Genomic DNA, 20,318 nt, shown 5'->3' with positions numbered 1-20,318 from the left:
GATCCCTTGCTCCGTTAGCAAAAATGTAGCGGGTTTCCTCTCATGACCATGAGTCAGAATTACAAAATGTTTGACATCCAATAGCTGATGATTAATTAATCAATGTGCTCTAGTGGTGTTGTTAAACAAAAGAAACTTTCATAATGTGATTTGTCATTAACAGATCTAGTTGGTTGAGTGCTCGCTTGAGGTGCTTGCTTTGCAGGATCGAACCACCTCGGTGGATACATTCAGCTGATTGGGTTTCTTCTCGTTCCAACCAGTGCAACAACACAACTCGACAAAGGTTGTGGTATGTGCTTTCCTGTCTGTGGGAAAGTGCATATAAAAGAAACCTTGCTGCATTAAGAAAAAATGTAGCGGGTTTCCTTGGATGACTGTGAGTCAGAATTACCAAATGTTTGACATCCAACAATAGATGATTAATTAGTCAATGTACTCCAGTGGTGTCGTTAAACGAAACAAACTTTTAACAGATCTGTTACTGTATGTATAGTTTCCCCAATGTTACAAATGGATAAGAATTTATGGTGACTCAGTCTTTATAATATATTTCTGTTTCTAGTTTTAATTATAAATTGTTAGTAAAGATTGTAAATACATGCGTTGGTGGTATGTATTTATTTATTTATTTATTTATTTTTCACATTTAGAGTGATTTGATGAAAGAAGTAGAAAATATGTCAACAGTGATGTATTCTGTGGATCACTATGACGATGACCTTGAGAACCAGAAGCTTATGCTTGAGGTAAGGAACAAGATACATTCTTAAAAAACTTAAAGAAACATCCCCCCCCCCCCAAACCAAACACAACAATAACAAAAAAAACCCACAGACCCCCCCCCCGCCCCCCAAAAACCAATGAAACAATTCAACTACTATTCACAATTATCTTCTTTTTTTTTCAAAATATATGCCATCAATAAAAATATATATGGAAATTTAACTGGTTTGAAAAAAAAAGGAGATAAAAAGTACTCTTTGTACACTTTTGAAAATGTTGATAATTATAGTTATTGTGAATGATCCCTACCAGGGCTTTTTCGTACCGGTATCTGTTCTACTATTTGGATCCCTGGGCCTCCCGTTTTACCTTTCTGGAGGTGTCGGCCAGACATTCAAGGGTCCCTAAACTAATGAACAGACGTCCAGAGAACAAATGGTGAATGTGTTGAATTTTATATATATATATATATATATGGTGGACCTCAAAATAGGTCGCACTGAATGATATATGTTGATGGCATGTGTTGCTCACAGATGCTTGGGAACAATGTCAAAACATGAGGTTTTCCAAATGACAAAGATGGCAGACAAATTATATCAATGAATGGATCATACTTAACACCAAAATTTTGGTCAGTAAATTTTGTGTTTGGTTCTTTAGTACAGTTTTCACCACCATAAGAAATATGATAAATGTAATTAGAAATACATGTACATGTATGTTATTTTATTTTGGTATAAAATCATGAAAACTGTGAATAGCAAAAAAAAACCCTTGATAATGAAAGAAATATTTGCATTGGAGAACACCTAGTCAACCCCCCAAAAAACCCAAAACAACAACAAACAAACAAAAAACCTTGATCTCAGCTGAATGTAATTAGTCCACAAAGTTAAGTAAACATGGAACTTGTTCAGAACTAATTTATTATTTTATGACTAATAATTCTTTAACAGTTGTCTTGGCTGGCAAGGAAGGATCAGATACGACAAGAGTTTGTCTCCTTTCACGCCATGTTGATTGACCGAGAAGAGGAACTTATCAGTAAAATGGAACACGTGAGTGCTGTCCTTCATATTTGGTGGGCCCATTAAGCTATTTCTCATTACAGCCAGTGTTTCACAACTGCAACTGATGTAACAAAGGCTGTGGTATGTACTACTTGTCTATGTGATGATGCATATAAAATATCCCTTGCTGCTAATCGAAAAGAGTAGCCCACGGAGTGGCAGCAGTGGGTTTCCTCTGTAATTATCTCTGTTGTTCTTAACCATATGTCAGACGCCATATAACCATACTTAAATGTGTTGAATGCGTCATTAAATAAAACATTTCTTTCTTTCTGTCATATGCAGGCATGGCTGAGCAGGATGGGCTGGTGGGGGAGAGGTTCCAATAATTCTGAATCAAAAATATTATTGGTAGTAAATCTTAAGGATGAGATGAATTTTACTTGTAGAATGCAGGAAATTGCATTTCAGGACATCTAGTTTTCGAACCTTTTATGGGGGAGCATATTCTTGAACCCTCTAGATATTTTGCTTTGAGCCCTCGATTTTAGTCGGCATCCCAATGTCTACTTGCTTCTGTCATGCCTGATATGTTATACATGTAAAAATTTTCTTTTACACCAGGATGTGCAGACAGCCTTAGCAGGAATGTCAGATCTGATGGAAAGGAAACATAAATTAGAACGGACTGAATGTCAGATATCTGATGAATGTTTGAATCTGGTCCAGGAAGAGACATTGCCAAAGCTACATGTAGATGATTTCTTCCAGGTAAAACCCCCACAAAAACTTTAAACTAAGGACATACCATACAAACTTTATGGAACAGGCGTGGGCTGGACATGGGTGGTTCAGATATGAAGCTAGCTGAACCTATTGTCTACGTTTCCCTTGGACACCTGTAGGCGTAAAAAAAAAAAAAAAATGTGTTTCTGGTTTCCCGACCTACCGTAATTTTATGTAGCTACCCTGATGTTTTTGCAATCAGCAAACTAGATTCGGAACATCTTGACCGATTACGGTTTTTCGATTAGTTTCAATTTAAAAACAAAAAGAAAAAGTTCCTACCGACCTACCCTATTTTTTTTAAGGATGAAACCTGACACACATTTGTTTAAGGACTTATATGAATAGCATAAAGTAGCAGATCCTAGCTTTAGCCCATGCAGGGGACAATAGTTCAAAATTTTTGGGTAACCTAAAATCAGTTAACGTGAGTTTTCTTAGGTAACCGATTGTTCGGTAACGTGAATATAGTTCTCGTAACCGTTTAGTTAGGCCTACCTAAACCTAAAACACTTGAACTATGGTTCTGTGTTACATTAGTGATTCAAATGTATTCAGACTAATTTTCACTTTCATGACTGATATATATATATGGTACTTTTAATTTTAGAATGTAATCGTTTACCACGTAACCGATTGGCGGTTCTCATGATTTTAAAGTTGTGTAACCGACACGCGAACAGAACAACGGTTCTCGTGAAATATTGTTCCCTACCGTGAAAATGGTTACTAAGCTTGGTTGATTTACAAAGCTGTAACACATCTGGATAAAGTTACAATGAAGTGAAACAAGAGTTTGCAATGTCGAAATGTTCATTTTCATAACCGTTGCTTCTAAGAGAGATACAATGTACGTGCGTTTTAAAAATAATGAAAAGTGCATTTTGTAGTATTACCCTAGAAACAAAAGGATGACCAGAAACACTTTTAATGTAGGCTACTGCGATGGGTAATCTAAACAAAATGCAAGTAATGTTGATGTCAAATTTCAATTCTTAAAAAATCTGGCTTTAATACTGATAAATATGCCATAGTGTTTGAAAACTACAGCCTTATTGTATTATAAGAATTTGTTTTAGCTTCAGGTGGGGGTGGGTGGGGTTTGGTGGTGTGTGTGTTTTTTATATGTTTTGTATATGATCATACATATTTGTGATTTATGACATTAATGTATTGGGAATTGTCAACAACAGCACCCTAGAACATTGTGGTTGCTTATGAAAGAAGGATTAGTTTTTTTTCAGAGACACCATAATCAGGTCTCCATTTAGAAATGGTCATTTCTTGATAGTGTGTTAGCAAAATCCCAGAATCAAAAGTCCATTACCAATTATCATGTATTATAACACACTATTACTATGATTTATGTGGCGGGACGTAACCCAAGTCCATTACCAATTATCATGTATTATAACACACTATTACTATGATTTATGGGGCGGGACGTAGCCCAAGTCCATTACCAATTATCATGTATTATAACACACTATTACTATGATTTATGGGGCAGGACGTAACCCAAGTCCATTACCAATTATCATGTATTATAACACACTATTACTATGATTTATGGGGCAGGACGTAACCCAAGTCCATTACCAATTATCATGTATTATAACACACTATTACTATGATTTATGTGGCAGGACGTAACCCAAGTCCATGACCAATTATCATGTATTATAACACACTATTACTATGATTTATGGGGCAGGACGTAACCCAAGTCCATGACCAATTATCATGTATTATAACACACTATTACTATGATTTATGGGGCAGGACGTAACCCAAGTCCATGACCAATTATCATGTATTATAACACACTATTACTATGATTTATGTGGCAGGACGTAACCCAAGTCCATTACCAATTAGCATGTATTATAACACACTATTACTATGATTTATGGGGCAGGACGTAACCCAAGTCCATTACCAATTAGCATGTATTATAACACACTATTACTATGATTTATGTGGCAGGACGTAACCCAAGTCCATTACCAATTATCATGTATTATAACACACTATTACTATGATTTATGTGGCAGGACGTAGCCCAAGTCCATTACCAATTATCATGTATTATAACACACTATTACTATGTATTATAACACACTATTACTATGTATTATAACACACTATTACTATGTATTATAACACACTATTACTATGATTTATGTGGCAGGACGTAACCCAAGTCCATTACCAATTAGCATGTATTATAACACACTATTACTATGATTTATGGGGCAGGACGTAACCCAAGTCCATTACCAATTAGCATGTATTATAACACACTATTACTATGATTTATGTGGCAGGACGTAACCCAAGTCCATTACCAATTATCATGTATTATAACACACTATTACTATGATTTATGTGGCAGGACGTAGCCCAAGTCCATTACCAATTATCATGTATTATAACACACTATTACTATGTATTATAACACACTATTACTATGTATTATAACACACTATTACTATGTATTATAACACACTATTACTATGTATTATAACACACTATTATCATGTATTATAACACACTATTACTATGTATTATAACACACTATTACTATGTATTATAACACACTATTATCATGTATTATAACACACTATTACTATGATTTATGTGGCAGGACGTAACCCAGTGGTAAAGCGCTTGCTTGATGTTCAATCGGTTTGGGTTCAATCCCTGCTGATGGACCCATCGGGCTATTTGTCATTCCAGCCAATGCACCACGACTGTTATATCAAATGCAGTGGTATGTGCTATCCGGTCTGTGGGATGGTGCATATAAAAGATCCCTTGCTACTAACGCACAAATGTAGCAGGTTTTCTCTCTGAGACCATATACATGTATGTCAAAATTATGAAATGTGTAACATCCATTAGCGGATGATTAATAAATCAATCTGCTCTGGTGGTGTCGTTAAACAAAACAAACTTTAATGTTTTTACTATGATCAGATGAAAATAGTTTCCAATGACAGGCAGGGCTAACTCTGGGACACACCATTTTGCCAATTTATCTGTAATATACATTGTATATAGTAAACTTCAAAAATTGCAGAAACAGGTATTTTCTAACAAAATATACTTTTTATAATGATATTATATTCACCATATTTAAACAAAATTCGTCAATTGTCAAATTTGTTGAGTGCCAGATCTAGCCCAGACAGGGAATGCAGGGCTTGAAATTAAGAATTTGTCTGACACGGCATTTTTTAATTTTTTTTTTTTTTTAGCCCACTCACTGCAATTTTAAGTCTGCCTATGGCAATTTTTAAAGAAGGTTATTTTGCTGTATGTAGACATATTTCAAATGTGAAAATGTTAAATATTGGCATATTATGTACACCAGATGTATACATTTTTGCCATTGTTGAGAAGCTTTACCGATGGCACAAAAGTGCTATCGATGATGATCTCTGCCTACGGCAGTTTATATCTCAACGACGGCAGTTGCCTTCAATGCTGTTGTTAAGTTTGAGCCCTGGCCATGGAACCAAAAAGAGTTTACCATAAAATGTGAAATCCTGAGGCCTGATAACCCTTGTTGTATGGCACATTTTCTCTTTTTACAAAAAGAGTTTACCATAAAATGTGAAATCCTGAGGCCTGATAACCCTTGTTGTATCGCACATTTTCTCTTTTTACAAAGAGTTTACCATAAAATGTGAAATCCTGAGGCCTGATAACCCTTGTTGTATCGCACATTTTCTCTTGTTACAAAAAGAGTTTACCATAAAATGTGAAATCCTGAGGCCTGATAACCCTTGTTGTATCGCACATTTTCTCTTTTTACAAAAAGAGTTTACCATAAAATGTGAAATCCTGAGGCCTGATAACCCTTGTTGTATCGCACATTTTCTCTTTTTACAAAAAGAGTTTACCATAAAATGTGAAATCCTGAGGCCTGATAACCCTTGTTGTATCGCACATTTTCTCTTTTTACAAACAGGGCGAGACGTAGCCCAGTGGTAAAGCGCTTGCTCAATGCTCGCTCGGTTTGGGATCGATCCCCGTCAGGGGGTCTATTGGGCTATTTCTCGCTCATGCCAGTGCATCACGACTGGTACATCAAAGGCCATGGTATGTGCTATCCTGTTTATGGGATGGTGCATATAAAAGATCCCTTGCTGTTAAAAAAAAGAGTAGCCCATGAAGTGTCGACAGCAGTTTTCCTTACTCAATATCTGTGTGATCCTTAACCATATGCCCAATGCCATATAACCGTAAATAAAATGTGTTGAGTGCTTCGTTAAATAAAACATTTCCTTCCTCTTTACAGAACGAACTGATAAAAAGCATGTAATTCTAAAACAAAAATCACAGATTCACTGCTAAAATAATGAATACATGTATATACTTTTTTTTAAAACAATGACACCTTAATGTGGTAACAAGAAACAAGATGCTATTTACTAATTTGCCAACATTATTTTCTTTCAGAAACAGGAAATGCTCATTGATAAGTAAGTGTGCTTCTTTTGTTGGTATTTAATATTTGTCAAGGATCAGCCAGGCACGGCAGAAGCAAATAGACATTGGGGGACCGACCTCGGTGGTGTCGTGGTTAAGCCATCGGACTACAGGCTGGTAGATACACGGTTCACAGCCCGGTACCGGCTCCAACCCAGAGCGAGTTCTTAAGGGCTCAGTGGGTAGATGTAAGGCCACTACACCCTTTTCTCTCTCACTAAGCACTAACCAACTAACAACTAACCCACTGTCCTGGAGAAACAGCCCAGATAGCTGAGGTGTGTGCCCATGACAGCATGCTTGAACCTTAATTGGATATAAGCACGAAAATAAGTTGAAATGAAATGAATGAACACTGGGGGGAGGGGCTGATGCTCCCTGTAAACATTTGAAAACTAGATGTCCTGAAATGCAATTTCCTCCATTCTACAAGTCAAGTTCATCTCTGCCTTAAGATGTACTACCAATAATATTTTCGATGCAGATTTATTAGGGGGTGGCTAGAACCCGCAGTTCCCCCGCTTCGCTGTGCCTGCCAGCTTGTTAATTATTGGTAAATGCCAGTAAACGTAAAGGCACTTTATAAAGATAATAAAGATGAAGTGTTTGTAAATTGCTGTGCTTCAGACATAATTAATTCAGACTTAATAAAAATAGGCCAAATTTGTTTTTAAATGTGTAATTTTTAAGACAAACAAAATGTAACAAAATAAATGTTAAACAAGCACATTAAATAGCAAACTAGGTAGTGTTAGGATTAAATAACAAGAATTAAATGAATTTTTGTGTTTTATAATTTTGCAGATGTAAAGGTCTTGTAGAAAAAGTGAAGCTTTTGCCTGAAGCTGCTGATCTATGGCCAGTGTATTTGAAAATGCCATTCAGCATGTATGTGGAAAAGGTGTATCTCGATAAGTGCCTTCAGTTCACCAGTTTCGGTAAATACTAGTCACGGAAAAGGGATCACTATTAAATGCACTCAATCACGGATGGTTGACCTAATTATTGATTGACCCAACAAAGTATTATATGACAATATACACATTTGATTTGTACCTAAAAGTACTTTATTGAACTATCTACATAACCAGTATATTCCACTTATTATTGATATTTTATAAAAAAATAATTGAATTATGTCAACGGTCCATAATTCAGAGAAAAATAACGGCTATTTGGAGAGCAGAGGTGTGACGTATTATTTTGAGTCACGTGACGGGCATCCCCCCAAATAACCGCAGTGTCAAAACGATTTACCAAGCTCGTGTAACGAGAACGCCTTACCGTCCTCTGCGACGTAGGGTAAATAGAAAAAAATAACAATGAATATAAGCTATTAAAAATTAATAACAATCATGTACTGAATGATAATTTATTTTAGTAGAGGCATGTTAAACGTCGACAATCCCGACTAGTTGGGCCTTTGCATCTATAGGTAAATTTATCGTTAGTCGTACGCAAACAACTCTAAACATCTGGATCACAAACACCTTCATTTTCCACCTTGTCAAAATCATTTTATGCAAAATATGCCATAACAGCTGACTTGGGATAGGAATTGTTACATTTTAAAAGAATACTCTGAACTAGATGGTGTTTATATACGTTGTGACTATATATACGACAGCCGCGTTTTATAGCCTCCGCTGGCTATATTCACAGCAAAAATGTATATAGGCGATAAATAAGTATTTGATTGATCCATATTACCGAACCATCTGGAACAGGAGGCATACAAACTAAGTACTGTTCGAACAGTGCGTTTTTTGAACCGGGGAGATGGTGTGTGTGTGTGTGTGTGTGTGTGTGTGTGTGTGTGTGTGAATCGTAATATTGCCTCTACAGTACTAACAATAAATTAATAATAATAAATAAATAAATAAATAAATACAAATTACAAATTATCAGCTGCTGAGGTAGATTATCTATACTGCGGACAGTACTCAGACTAACAACAGGGCTTGAACTTAATAATGTTTTCTCTGATTGCAATTCTGAGGCTCCTTACGTAAAAAAAATTAAAAGTTAATTTTACCGCAAATAAATATGACTAAAGGTTATATTGCTGTATTTAGTCATATTTCAAATACGCAAAATTGCAAGGGGAAATAAAACTCAGAATACATATTTTTTATACCAGTAACGCTGAGACCACTCCCGGGTCCCCCTCTACATTTAAGTAATGTTTCTGTAACAACTGCTCTCACCCACCCCACCGCGACATGATTTTACCAAAATTATAATACATGTAATAATAATAATAATAATAATAATAACAACAATAGTGTATTATTATTATTAATTATTATTATTATTATTATTAGCCTACTACTACCTTTTTGGGGTGGAAGGGGCGGTGTTTTATCTTGATAAAAATGCACGATTAACGTGAATGCACACACGCACAAACGGCCGCACATAGAACTGGATTCAACTGTGTTAAGTAATAATTAAACCAACCTTTGGACGGAAAAACATGCGACAGTAGGCCCCTATACTGTTTTGTTTTGTTTGTTTGTTTTTTTTTTTTTTTTTTTTTTTTTACGCTGTACATTAAACCGAATGGCCACTTTGCGAATCAGTCGAAATAATTTGCAAACGTTTAACGAAAAACAACTGGCTGGTCGTATATGCCACATTTGTGACGCTGGAAAACATGTTATCCGTTTTCGAACCAAGCACTATAGCGTTGTAACCATCTAGACTCTCTCCTCTGCTAACTTCCATGCACACGTTCCTGATAATAATAATAATAATAATAATAATAAATGGTGAGTTCATGTTCCGACTGTTTATTTTATATCAGCGTATTCGCAGTTATTTTCGTTAAGAAATAATATTTATTTTTGTATTATTTTATTATACAGCCGGCCCTCATTTGCCAAGTCTCTATACATGGCGGTCGTTTATATAAAATTCTAAAATACATTATACGGTTGTATATACAGCCTCACCACTACGAGTTTGTTTTGCCGTATTTATATGACTTTTTACAAGAAGACTTCCAAATTTTAAAAATGAAGTGTACGTCATGGAATTCCCTCGATCGTAGTTCAATTAAAATGTTTTGGATCATACAATAACTAGGTTTGGTATTCCAAATGAATGTAATTTCCATTTATAATCCATATTTAGAGAAATAAGGCCCACTAAATCCGTGATTGAGCGACTTTAAGCAATCCAATCATCTCATGTTTAATGTGTTCACGCCTTCACCAGCTGGAAATGGCATTTAAGTTTTATGGAGAACTCAATCAGAGAACATTTTCTTCAGTATATAGTGTCATGATTCTCTACGCATGTTTTAGAGATCGCTACACAATCCAAAAACTTTAAACAGTAGTTGCTAATCAGTTTTCAATTGACTAGAAAAATGCTAATCAAGATTTTCAAAACAACATGTTGCCTGTCAGTGTTCAAAATCTGCCTCCATTTCGACAGCACATATTAAATTTTTTTAACTTCCTTTGGAATACTGTTCACTATACAAGTGGTGAACATAATAGATACGGGATGATTGAAATACAGCATATTGTCATTAATAGTGTACTTCATACTCGTGTGAATTAGTAAATATTTACAAAAATGATTGTTGCCATAAAAATCTTTAACAATTCTTAGAATATCTGACATGGCTATCTTTGTTATGAATATGCTTACAAGTGTCAAAACTGTGAGATGGAAATGAGATCAATGAATTATTGCTTCCTAAATGAAACCAGCTTAAATGAAAGTCAATTCTGATTCTCAAAACACTAGAACTGGTCCTATATTTGAAAAAAAAGAAGGTTAGTTGTAGTTTTTCCAGAATGTGCACCATGGCCAAACAACTGTAGACATTCTAAAGTTTAGGTCATAACCAACCGAACCTAGACTTTCTAGAAGAGTCCTGTAGGTGACAGCTAAACGACCACATGCACACCATTTCCAGCATCACTGCAGGGCTAGCTCTGGCAGTCGCCAAATTCGCCAATTGTGAATTTTGAAAACAACTGGCAAATTTTATTTTGAGTTGGCGAATTAATTTTCTACATTTTATTAGAAAATAACTGGTTTTCTGTCATTTTTGAAGTTTAACAGATAATTAGGCGGAACTGTGTGTTCTCCCAGAGTTAGCCCTGATTCACAGATAAATAATTATAAACCGTGTTGCCAAACAACCCTAGACTTTCAGGTCACGTTCTAGAATTTAGGATTTCTTGCAAAACATACATTTTTATGTACTCTTTGGAAGGGCACATAGACAGGAAGAGAGAGAGAGAGAGAGAGAGAGAGAGAGAGAGAGAGAGAGAGAGGTGGGGGGGGGGGAGGGGAGGGAGAGGGAAGTGAGGGGATGGAGGGAGAGGGATAACAGTTAATTAAGCGGTCACATACATTTGTTTCATGAATAATGGATTACGTTGGAGAATGCACTCCGAAGTGTGGATTAATGAAAAATAAAATTATAGGGCTTTTGAATTATCTTCCACAAATCCACACCTTCTCATACATTCTCCACAATGTATTCAAAAATAAGAATTTTGAATTTAGTTTTTTGTTTCATGTCAGTCTCATTCTTTATTAAATTTTTTTATCTATTTTCTATGCAGAGAGCTACAATATTTCTTCCTATGAAAAAGTCAAGTATGTGCCTTTCTCACGCTTGGGTGACCCTGTGTTATGCAGTTACCTCGTCTGTTCAGTAGAGTCATTTCCACCATCCACGTCTTGCTCTTTTGATGTTGAAATCCACACACCATTGTCACCATATTCCATCCTGTATTCATCGGTGTCCATGGATTTCTGCATCTTTAACGGCATTGGACGAACTAGGCTGGTGCCAAATACTTTGTACCTGCTGATATTTCAACCTGTATTCACCTGCGTCGGCAACCGAGGAATAACCACAGTTGTGAGGGGCAACAAGTTAGGCGTGATAATTTCAACAGGTACAGTATAAATTAGTAGTGAATAACGGTAGGCTATAATAGACAGTATAAATTAGTAGTGAATAGAGGTAGGCTATAATATACAGTATAAAATAACAGTGAATAAAGGTAGGCTATAATGTACAGTATAAAGTAATAGTGAATAACGGTAGGCTATATTATACAGTATGAAGGCAGACAGACGTTGGAATAGGTCTTCAGGGCGTTCATCTGGGAGGAGATGGATGTCACAAAAATCTAGAAAGTGTCCACCAGTGGATTGAAAGCCATAATGAAGCCGTATGCCTTGCCAAATACTGTCCATTGATGTAGAGTTTTTGATAATTGTGTTGCGTGAAATAATGGGGCAGAAATTGGCAATTTGCCCCAACATCAATTCTAAAATAGTAACCTTTTGCGCCGCTATGCGTCGACTGGCTTCTGGAACATCCTCGTCGTCATTAGCGAAACCCCGAAGAGGAGATGTACGTGTTTTCTTGCCCCATGTGACACCGTCGAGAAGAAAGGGGGCGAAATTGGGGTCTAATGATAATGTGTATGATAGATTTTGTTTCCAGTTCTCAAACGAGTTTACTGTCTCTGATTTCGATAAACACCATTGTTTGGGGGCTCTGTGTGTGTTAGCCATGTTTGGGATTGTTACCGTGACAAATACCTCAACGTTATTCGCCGGGCCGGTCCTTTACAATATGTGTGTGTGCTCGAATACGAAGCGTGCGAGTCGATCTCGCTGCCACCACGCCAGTAATAATGGAATGTTCATAGCACAGAACCTAATCACCACAAGTAACAGTACAATAGCGACTTCATCTGCTACTTTATTAACCACAACACGAGATCACAGAAGCCAAACACCCAACAACAGGAAACCGGAAACGGAACTCAATATATTTAAGACATCGCTGCTTTCCTAACAACAATGCTTGAAACACACTTAACCACTAAGTCGCTGGGCTATTGTTTTTCAAGAGTCACGTCACCAGAATGCAATGACTCTGCGAAGAAGACCAGACTTTAACAATGATAGCGGTGTGAAACTGTTGTTTATTTAGATTTGTTTAATATTACACAATCATTTAATATAGTGTGCACAGTGCAAAATGGCGGTCATGTATATATACCCCTTTGTATAAAAATATTTTGAATGTCTACCTTTCTTTTCATCATTTGTGCACTTTGGTTTTGGGAAGGTTTTCTTAATTCAATAAAATTATTTTGATATCAGGGTTCAATCGTATGCAGATTCCATAAAACAAGTCAAACGTAAATAGACCGGTTTATAGGATAGCCCGGTTTACGGTTTTCCACAATATGTTTAAATTTAATTTCAGTGTGTGTGCATCTATGATTTCTATTTTTATCCAGACTGCAACACAGTTTCTGTAAAGGCGAATACAAAATGCATTCCTTACGACAAAATCTCAAATCCGGTATTCTGTAGAGATCTGTTCCACATGGCAGAGTCTGTTTCTCCATCAGTGTTCAATCAGATCAGATATGATCTCGAGATACACACTTCACTATCAGAGACAATCTCATATCCATTTGTGTCAGGTGACTTCTCAGATGCCAGGACACCAGGATGACCAGAAACACCTCGGATGTACGAAAGTGGATAATTTAAACAATAAAATCTAAGTAATGTTTGATTTCAGTGATCATAACCGGCTCTAATAGTGAAAAACATGCCATGGTGCTTAAACACTTGGGTCTGTCTGTTTAAAGGAACTGCATGAGCACTAGTAACGATCTACCATGCATATATGTGTTGGCTTTGTCAAATTAATCGTTTTAGCTCAGTTATGCTGTTCATCATACCTATTCTTAGAAATGAAATGTTTTATTTAACGACGCACTCAACACATTTTATTTACGGTTATATGGCGTCAGACATATGGCCAAGGACCACACATATTTTGAGAGGAAACCCGCTGTCGCCACTACATGGGCTACTCCTTCCGACCAGCAGCAAGGGATCTTTTACTTGCGCTACCCACAGGCAGGATAGCACAAACCATGGCCTTTGTTGAACCAGTTATGGATCACTGGTCGGTGCAAGTGGTTTACACCTACTCATTGAGTCTTGCGGAGCACTCACTCAGGGTTTGGAGTCGGTATCTGGATTAAAAATCCCATGCCTCGACTGGGATCCGAACCCAGTACCTACCAGCCTGTAGACCGATGGCCTAACCACGACGCCATCGAGGCCGGTTTACATACCTATTCAATCTTACTATAGTGATAAAGACATTTTCAAACCTTATGATAAATTTATCATGTATCACACACGTGTGATCTCGATGGGACCTTGTAAATGAGGAATTCCTTTTTTTATTTTTACTGGAGTTGGCGACTTTTTATTACTGACGTCATGTCTGATATACAAATCATGTCACATCGTATTTGAAACATTTCACAAGATTGCCACAAAGTATGATTCTAATTTTAAGAAAAACCATGAATGGAGAATTGGTGAATATATTTAAGAGAGAGTAGTTATGACGTTAATTTAAACAAAAAAAATTATTGTGAAAAATAAAAGAATGTAGGTTATAAATACAAAACTTTACATCCTGTGTTTTCTCATCATGTATATTGCACTCGTTTATTATGCCACTCGACTGCTACGTGGGCTTGTTCTGTATATTCTTGTGCAAAAATAAATACTTCATAGAAACTGCACAATCTTTCGTTTTGATTTAATTTTTACGGGACAATCCAAATTCCATTGCACCAAAGGTACCTCTTCCCACTACTGACTCCGGTCAGTCTGCTGGTGTTCCCTTGCACCTGCCTTTATGGGCGGTCCAATCTCCCACCCACCCAACCCTTTTCCTGTCCTGGACAGAGAAGCTGGCCAAGGCCAGCACCTATGCCCAATACAGGTGTGCGCTACAATATACACGTAAAAACCTATGACCTAACGTGACCTAATGTATGTGAAGTTTTGTGTATATCTGTCATCCATCTGCCTGTCTATCCATCCAATTATTCCATGAAGTCTATATCCTAGAGTTTTGTTTGGATTGTTCAGAAATAGTCTCCTGGAGTTTTCATTGAATTGATCTGGAATTTGGTACAGGGTTACTCTGAGGCAATGTCTACACACTAAAATAAAGGTATTTCTACATGTTTCAATTTTTAATAAATTTATATTACATTACAATTGAATTTTAATGTTGGATATTTATGATACAGGAACTTTCGGTAACAGTCTGTAAAAACTATCTGAGAGATTTCTAAAGTTTTTCATTCTTTAATTCGATTTTTTAATTAAATGTTTAAAAAGTAAAATTAGAAAATTGAAAACCCCCCACCAAAACATGTCTTCTAAATTGTAGAATTTTAATTTAATTATTTATTTATTTAATAATAATTAAAATTGAAAGTTAACTTTGAATTTTTCAATATATATCGTAATTCAGTTAAAGTTTTCTATGGACAGTTCTGAAACTTGGTGCAGGGTCTCACAGGACTAACATATGTAGAGAGAGATGTCTTAATGTTTTAATTTTTTTTTAAATTTATCAAAAGAAGTTAACAAAAGTGTTTCTGAAAGAAAAACCCAACCCAGGCTCCATAAATTCGGCACTGAAAGTCTTATAAGCCTCTTCTACTAGCTTAGCATCTACCAGTATTATAGTGCTTACCTAGCATGCCAGTGGCTTGTTCATTGCCCTAAACAGCCTCAAACATTGGGTGATCTTTAAAGGAACATTCCTGAGTTTGCTGCAATTTTTAAGATGCTATCGACTAACAGAGATTTTTTAACGATTGTAATTACATATCAAGTATATTTTTCTGCATAAAATATTAGTATCTGTATATTAAAGGTGTTTCTGATCGTTCTAATATTTGCACTAGGTCCATTCTCCCTTCAATTCAAACAATTAAATGTACTGGGTATACACTCTACCACACTGTCGTTACTACCTATCCTCCGAGAGTCAGTATCTTCTAGTTCTCCTTATCCTAGGGGTGGGATATAGCTCAGTTGGTCGAGTGCTCACATGATGTGCTTGCGTCGCAGGATCGAACCAACTCAGTGGATCCGTTCAACTGATTTTTTTCTCATTCCAACCAGTGCACCACAACTGGTTGAAGGCCGTGGTATGATCTTTCCTGTCTGTGGGAAAGTGCATATAAAAGATCCCTTGCTGCATTAAGAAAATGTAGCAGGTTTCTTCTGTTGACTATGTCAAAATTACCATATGTTTTGACATTCAGTAGCTGATGATTAATATATCAATGTGCTCTAGTGGTGTCCTTAAACAAAACAAACATTACTTTTCCTTATCCCAGTTTCTGTTAAAAGCAAATTAGTTGAACTTGTCTAAGTGGGATACATTGGGAAACCGAAGTTTAATGAATGATATCTTCATTTTTTAAATTTACATGAGAGTCATTTTGACAGTTTACAATACTCCAAAACTATAATTTAACATTTTATGTCAGAGCTATAACTTGTGTCAAGTACTTAATGAAAACAATGCCATCTGTCTTAATATCCCTACAAGATATTTTTATAACAGTAAAGCATATTAGAATTATTTTCAGGTTTACTTATCCTTTGGTGATAATGATGGGGCAGGGGTTTTTTGGTTGCATATAGCTCTGCATGTCTTTTTGTGTTTTGACGCCAGACATGAAAAACAGATTAATTACTGTATCCTGGCTGACTCCCGAACTGTTGTCAAAATCAATTTTCATTCTTCTTTACAGTAATGTATTTTAAATAATACAAAATAATATGTATTCCTTTTTCTTTTCAGGTAGGCCTAGTGATTCCTTAATAACATTTAAAGAATCAAGAAAGAAAAGGCTATTGTTAAATTGTCTTTTGTGAGCCAATGCATACCACAAGTACACTGTCTCATTTGCGGGAAAATACAAGATTTGCGGGAAAATACAGAATTTGCCGGGGTGCACGAAACGTCACGTGACTGGTTGTATGAAAATACAAACTGCGGATGAGACCAACAAAATTCTCTCCAACACGCCTCACTGATTGAATTTGTCAAAATTCTTGAATTCATTATACCACAATTCGTTAAATTTGAAGATTTCTTGAGCACGTTTGGCCAAAAAATGTGCAAGATTTTAATTTTTCGCGTATTGAAAGCTAATGCTAGAATATAGCATTGCGGAATCAGTTACCATGTTAGAACTTGGGCTAATTATAATTATCACGAACATATTTTAAGTAATAACCTGACATGCTCTTTTACAGGTTCTACAAGTTAGTACAACACGACAAATATTTTTGTTCGGTTGCAGGTCTTCAGTTTTGTTTTCCCGATACAATTACAACATAATCATAAACGTTTAAAACACACAAGATAATAAGGTGCTAAGAGTTGTCTCCTTTTGCAAAACACAGGGTTCTAAATGATTTCAGGGTAAAAACACCGTATTTTGAGGAATTTGATGTTCAAAATGTGTGTGTACTTTATTTAAAAGTTTGACTGTTAGTGTAATTTTAATTTAATTATAAAACAAAGATCTAAAAGGTAATAAATTCGTTACGCGGTTTCTTTGACAGGCGTACGGGATTGTACGCCTGCAAAAAAACCCTCGCGAAAGTAATAGTATTATTTATGCAAATTATAACAATGGTTTCATAAATTATGGTTTTCTTTACTTTTATTGATGAGAGATGTGTGTATTTTTTTACACACACACAAACACACACACACACACACACACACACACACACGCACACCAGGGGCGTAGCGTGATCTGGACCTGAGAGGGTTCGAATATGAACCAAGTGAACCCTTTTCTATTTTGTTTTGCACCGCCAGAAACTCAATATGTATAAATCTGTATGTTTTAGTTCTGAAAGCGGAACATTTGCTTCAGCGGGGGGTCTGAACCCACGACTCCCCTCTCCCTCAGCCTACGCCCCTGCACACAGCCGAGACTGGTCTAACGTGTATGGCCACCTGTATATAACTGCCATCACAAATCCTATACAATGCATTTCCTTCTTTGTTTTACCTGTGTATAACGGCAACCTGTTCCTTGTGGCCAGCATCCACTATTGTTTGTCCAATAACGGCCACAAAATACATTGATCACAACTATTTTTGTAAAATGGACAGTTGGACCTGCCGTAACGGTCACATGATATATACATGTACATACATGTACTGGCCCGTCTCATTCACAATAAAATGTCATTGTCATAGTTAAGTTGAGACGAGCTACTCTCGGCCTACTAAAATTCCAAATCTATACTAGCTCCCCATCTTTTCCTTTTCGACCGACCGTTAAACAAATTGCGCCTAAAATTCCTTCACCAAAAATGCGCACCCATTCTCTTTGGCTTAATCCTACGGGACATTTCAAATTCCATAGCACCTTACCACCCTCCGCCTGTTACCGGCTACGGCCGGACTGCTGGTGCTCCCTTGCACCTGCCAGTACAGGCGCGCCCCCCCCCCCCCCCCCTTCCCCAACTTTCCTGTCCTGGACGGAGGAGCCGGCCGAGGCCGGCACCTGTGCCCAGGACAGGCGTGCGCTACAACAGCTTGCTCTGAACGTACACGTTAAACATTATTCCATTCCATTAAGTTGAAACAAAACCGGTACATGCTCCAATGCTTCATTGATCGTATTTGCATCTCATATCTTCATATCTGTGTGATGTTGACAGGGAACATTTTGTTTTTAAATCTTGATTAGTAATATTTCTAGTCAATTTATTGTGCCACAATGTTTGTAAGATTGCCTTTTTGTTACTGTATAGTGACTTTTTAAAAAAGTGATTAATAGAGCGACTTTAAACATAATCATTTTTTTTTATGTATTAAAAAATATTTATTTATTTTTTTCTCTCATATTTTATATTTTATTTCCCTGTATATAACAATCACCTGTCTATAACTGCCACTATGGCCATGTCCCGTGAGTGGCCGTTATATACAGGTTTGACGTACTGTGTATATATATATATATATAGTCGAGCACCGTTGTCTCGATCTTGCTTAAGTCAATATTTGGCTACACAGTGGACAAATTATCAAAGTTACAGCTAATGTCAAACTTGCAAACTCTGAGCATCTAAATCAGCTCAACAAAACAAACGTTAATCAAACTTCCAACCGATATTAACAGAGGACTTACTACAAGTACTCCTAAAGCATAAAATCATGTGTACTATCTAGACACGGATATATCGGTAATTTAGATTTGTAAATATGTTTACTACTAGACATATATACGTCATGTTATATTGTACTGCTTGTCTACACTGATAAATGTAAATGCACCTACCTACCCACACACCTCTTATGCCATTGGACATTGTTATTATGCTTTAGATATATATGATTATGAATATTGTCTGATGTCCATCTTGTTTAGGAGAGCACTTATATAGGCTCTGCCTGTTGTGCAATCCTTTTGATTCTTTTTTTATTAATAAAATATCTGAAAACAAAACACCTCCCTCCCTATTTATTTATTTATTTTTATTTATTTATTTGATTTGCTATTTATTTATTTATTTGTATTTTTTTGTTAGTTGGTTATTTATTAATTTATGTCATTTATCTGGATAGTCGGGTCAGTTGGCTGATCATTACTCGTAAATGTTTTTCTTTCTATTTGTATCTCCTCGATTAGAAGCACAGTTGCAAGCGCAAAACTACGGAGCGCTGTAATACTGAACACCGTATTCACAACCCAAGCGCTGATAGAGACCTGGACGTGTGTGCATTACTCAGTGAATAACCGGCCTCGGTGGCGTCGTGGCAGGCCATCGGTCTACAGGCTGGTAGGTACTGGGTTCGGATCCCAGTCGAGGCATGGTATTTTTTAATCCAGATACCGACTCCAAACCCTGAGTGAGTGCTCCGCAAGGCTCAATGGGTAGGTGTAAACCACTTGTACCGACCAGTGATCCATAACTGGTTCAACAAAGGCCATGGTTTGTGCTATCCTGCCTGTGGGAAGTGCAATTAAAAGATCCCTTGCTGCTAATTGGAAGAGTAGCCCATGTAGTGGCGACAGCGGGTTTCCTCTCAAAATCTGTGTGGTCCTTAACCATATGTCTTACGCCATATAACCGTAAATAAAATGTGTTGAGTGCATCATTAAATAAAACATTTCTTTCTTTTTACTCAGTGAATTGCTGTCAGCGTCACGCTAACTCTGTATTGATACACTGTAAATGCATTATACACCCACAGGATGTAAATTAAAAGGTTACATCTTTACTTTATATACTTTTTCCAAAACTTAACTTGCTTCCAATACAGAATCCCCCACTTCCCGGTTACTTATTTATTTGTTTATTTCCTTGACTGACTGCCGACCCACTAGTTAGTCGGCTGGTTGATTGAAGGAATGGCTATTTAATTAT

General features: G+C 36.6%; 2 protein-coding genes across 2 annotated transcripts; both read left to right on the top strand.

Moving 5' to 3' along the window:
• The first annotated feature begins 657 nt into the window (after positions 1-657).
• LOC121383062 lies at positions 658-7,041 on the top strand. Its single transcript, XM_041512826.1, has 4 exons — positions 658-749; positions 1,686-1,787; positions 2,364-2,510; positions 6,993-7,041. The coding sequence occupies exons 1-4, from the start codon at positions 663-665 to the stop codon at positions 7,017-7,019; spliced, it is 363 nt and encodes a 120-aa protein (XP_041368760.1). The 5' UTR covers positions 658-662; the 3' UTR covers positions 7,020-7,041.
• A 791-nt stretch (positions 7,042-7,832) lies between these two features.
• Positions 7,833-13,878, top strand: LOC121382642. Its single transcript, XM_041512173.1, has 3 exons — positions 7,833-7,960; positions 11,612-11,950; positions 13,316-13,878. The coding sequence occupies exons 1-3, from the start codon at positions 7,897-7,899 to the stop codon at positions 13,534-13,536; spliced, it is 624 nt and encodes a 207-aa protein (XP_041368107.1). The 5' UTR covers positions 7,833-7,896; the 3' UTR covers positions 13,537-13,878.
• Positions 13,879-20,318: the final 6,440 nt, after the last annotated feature.

This window comes from Gigantopelta aegis, chromosome 10 (genome assembly GCF_016097555.1).
Source record: "Gigantopelta aegis isolate Gae_Host chromosome 10, Gae_host_genome, whole genome shotgun sequence".
Lineage (NCBI taxonomy): Eukaryota > Metazoa > Mollusca > Gastropoda > Neomphalida > Peltospiridae > Gigantopelta > Gigantopelta aegis.
Note: the sequence above shows the minus strand (reverse complement) of the source record. Positions and strands in the feature narration are given on the sequence as shown.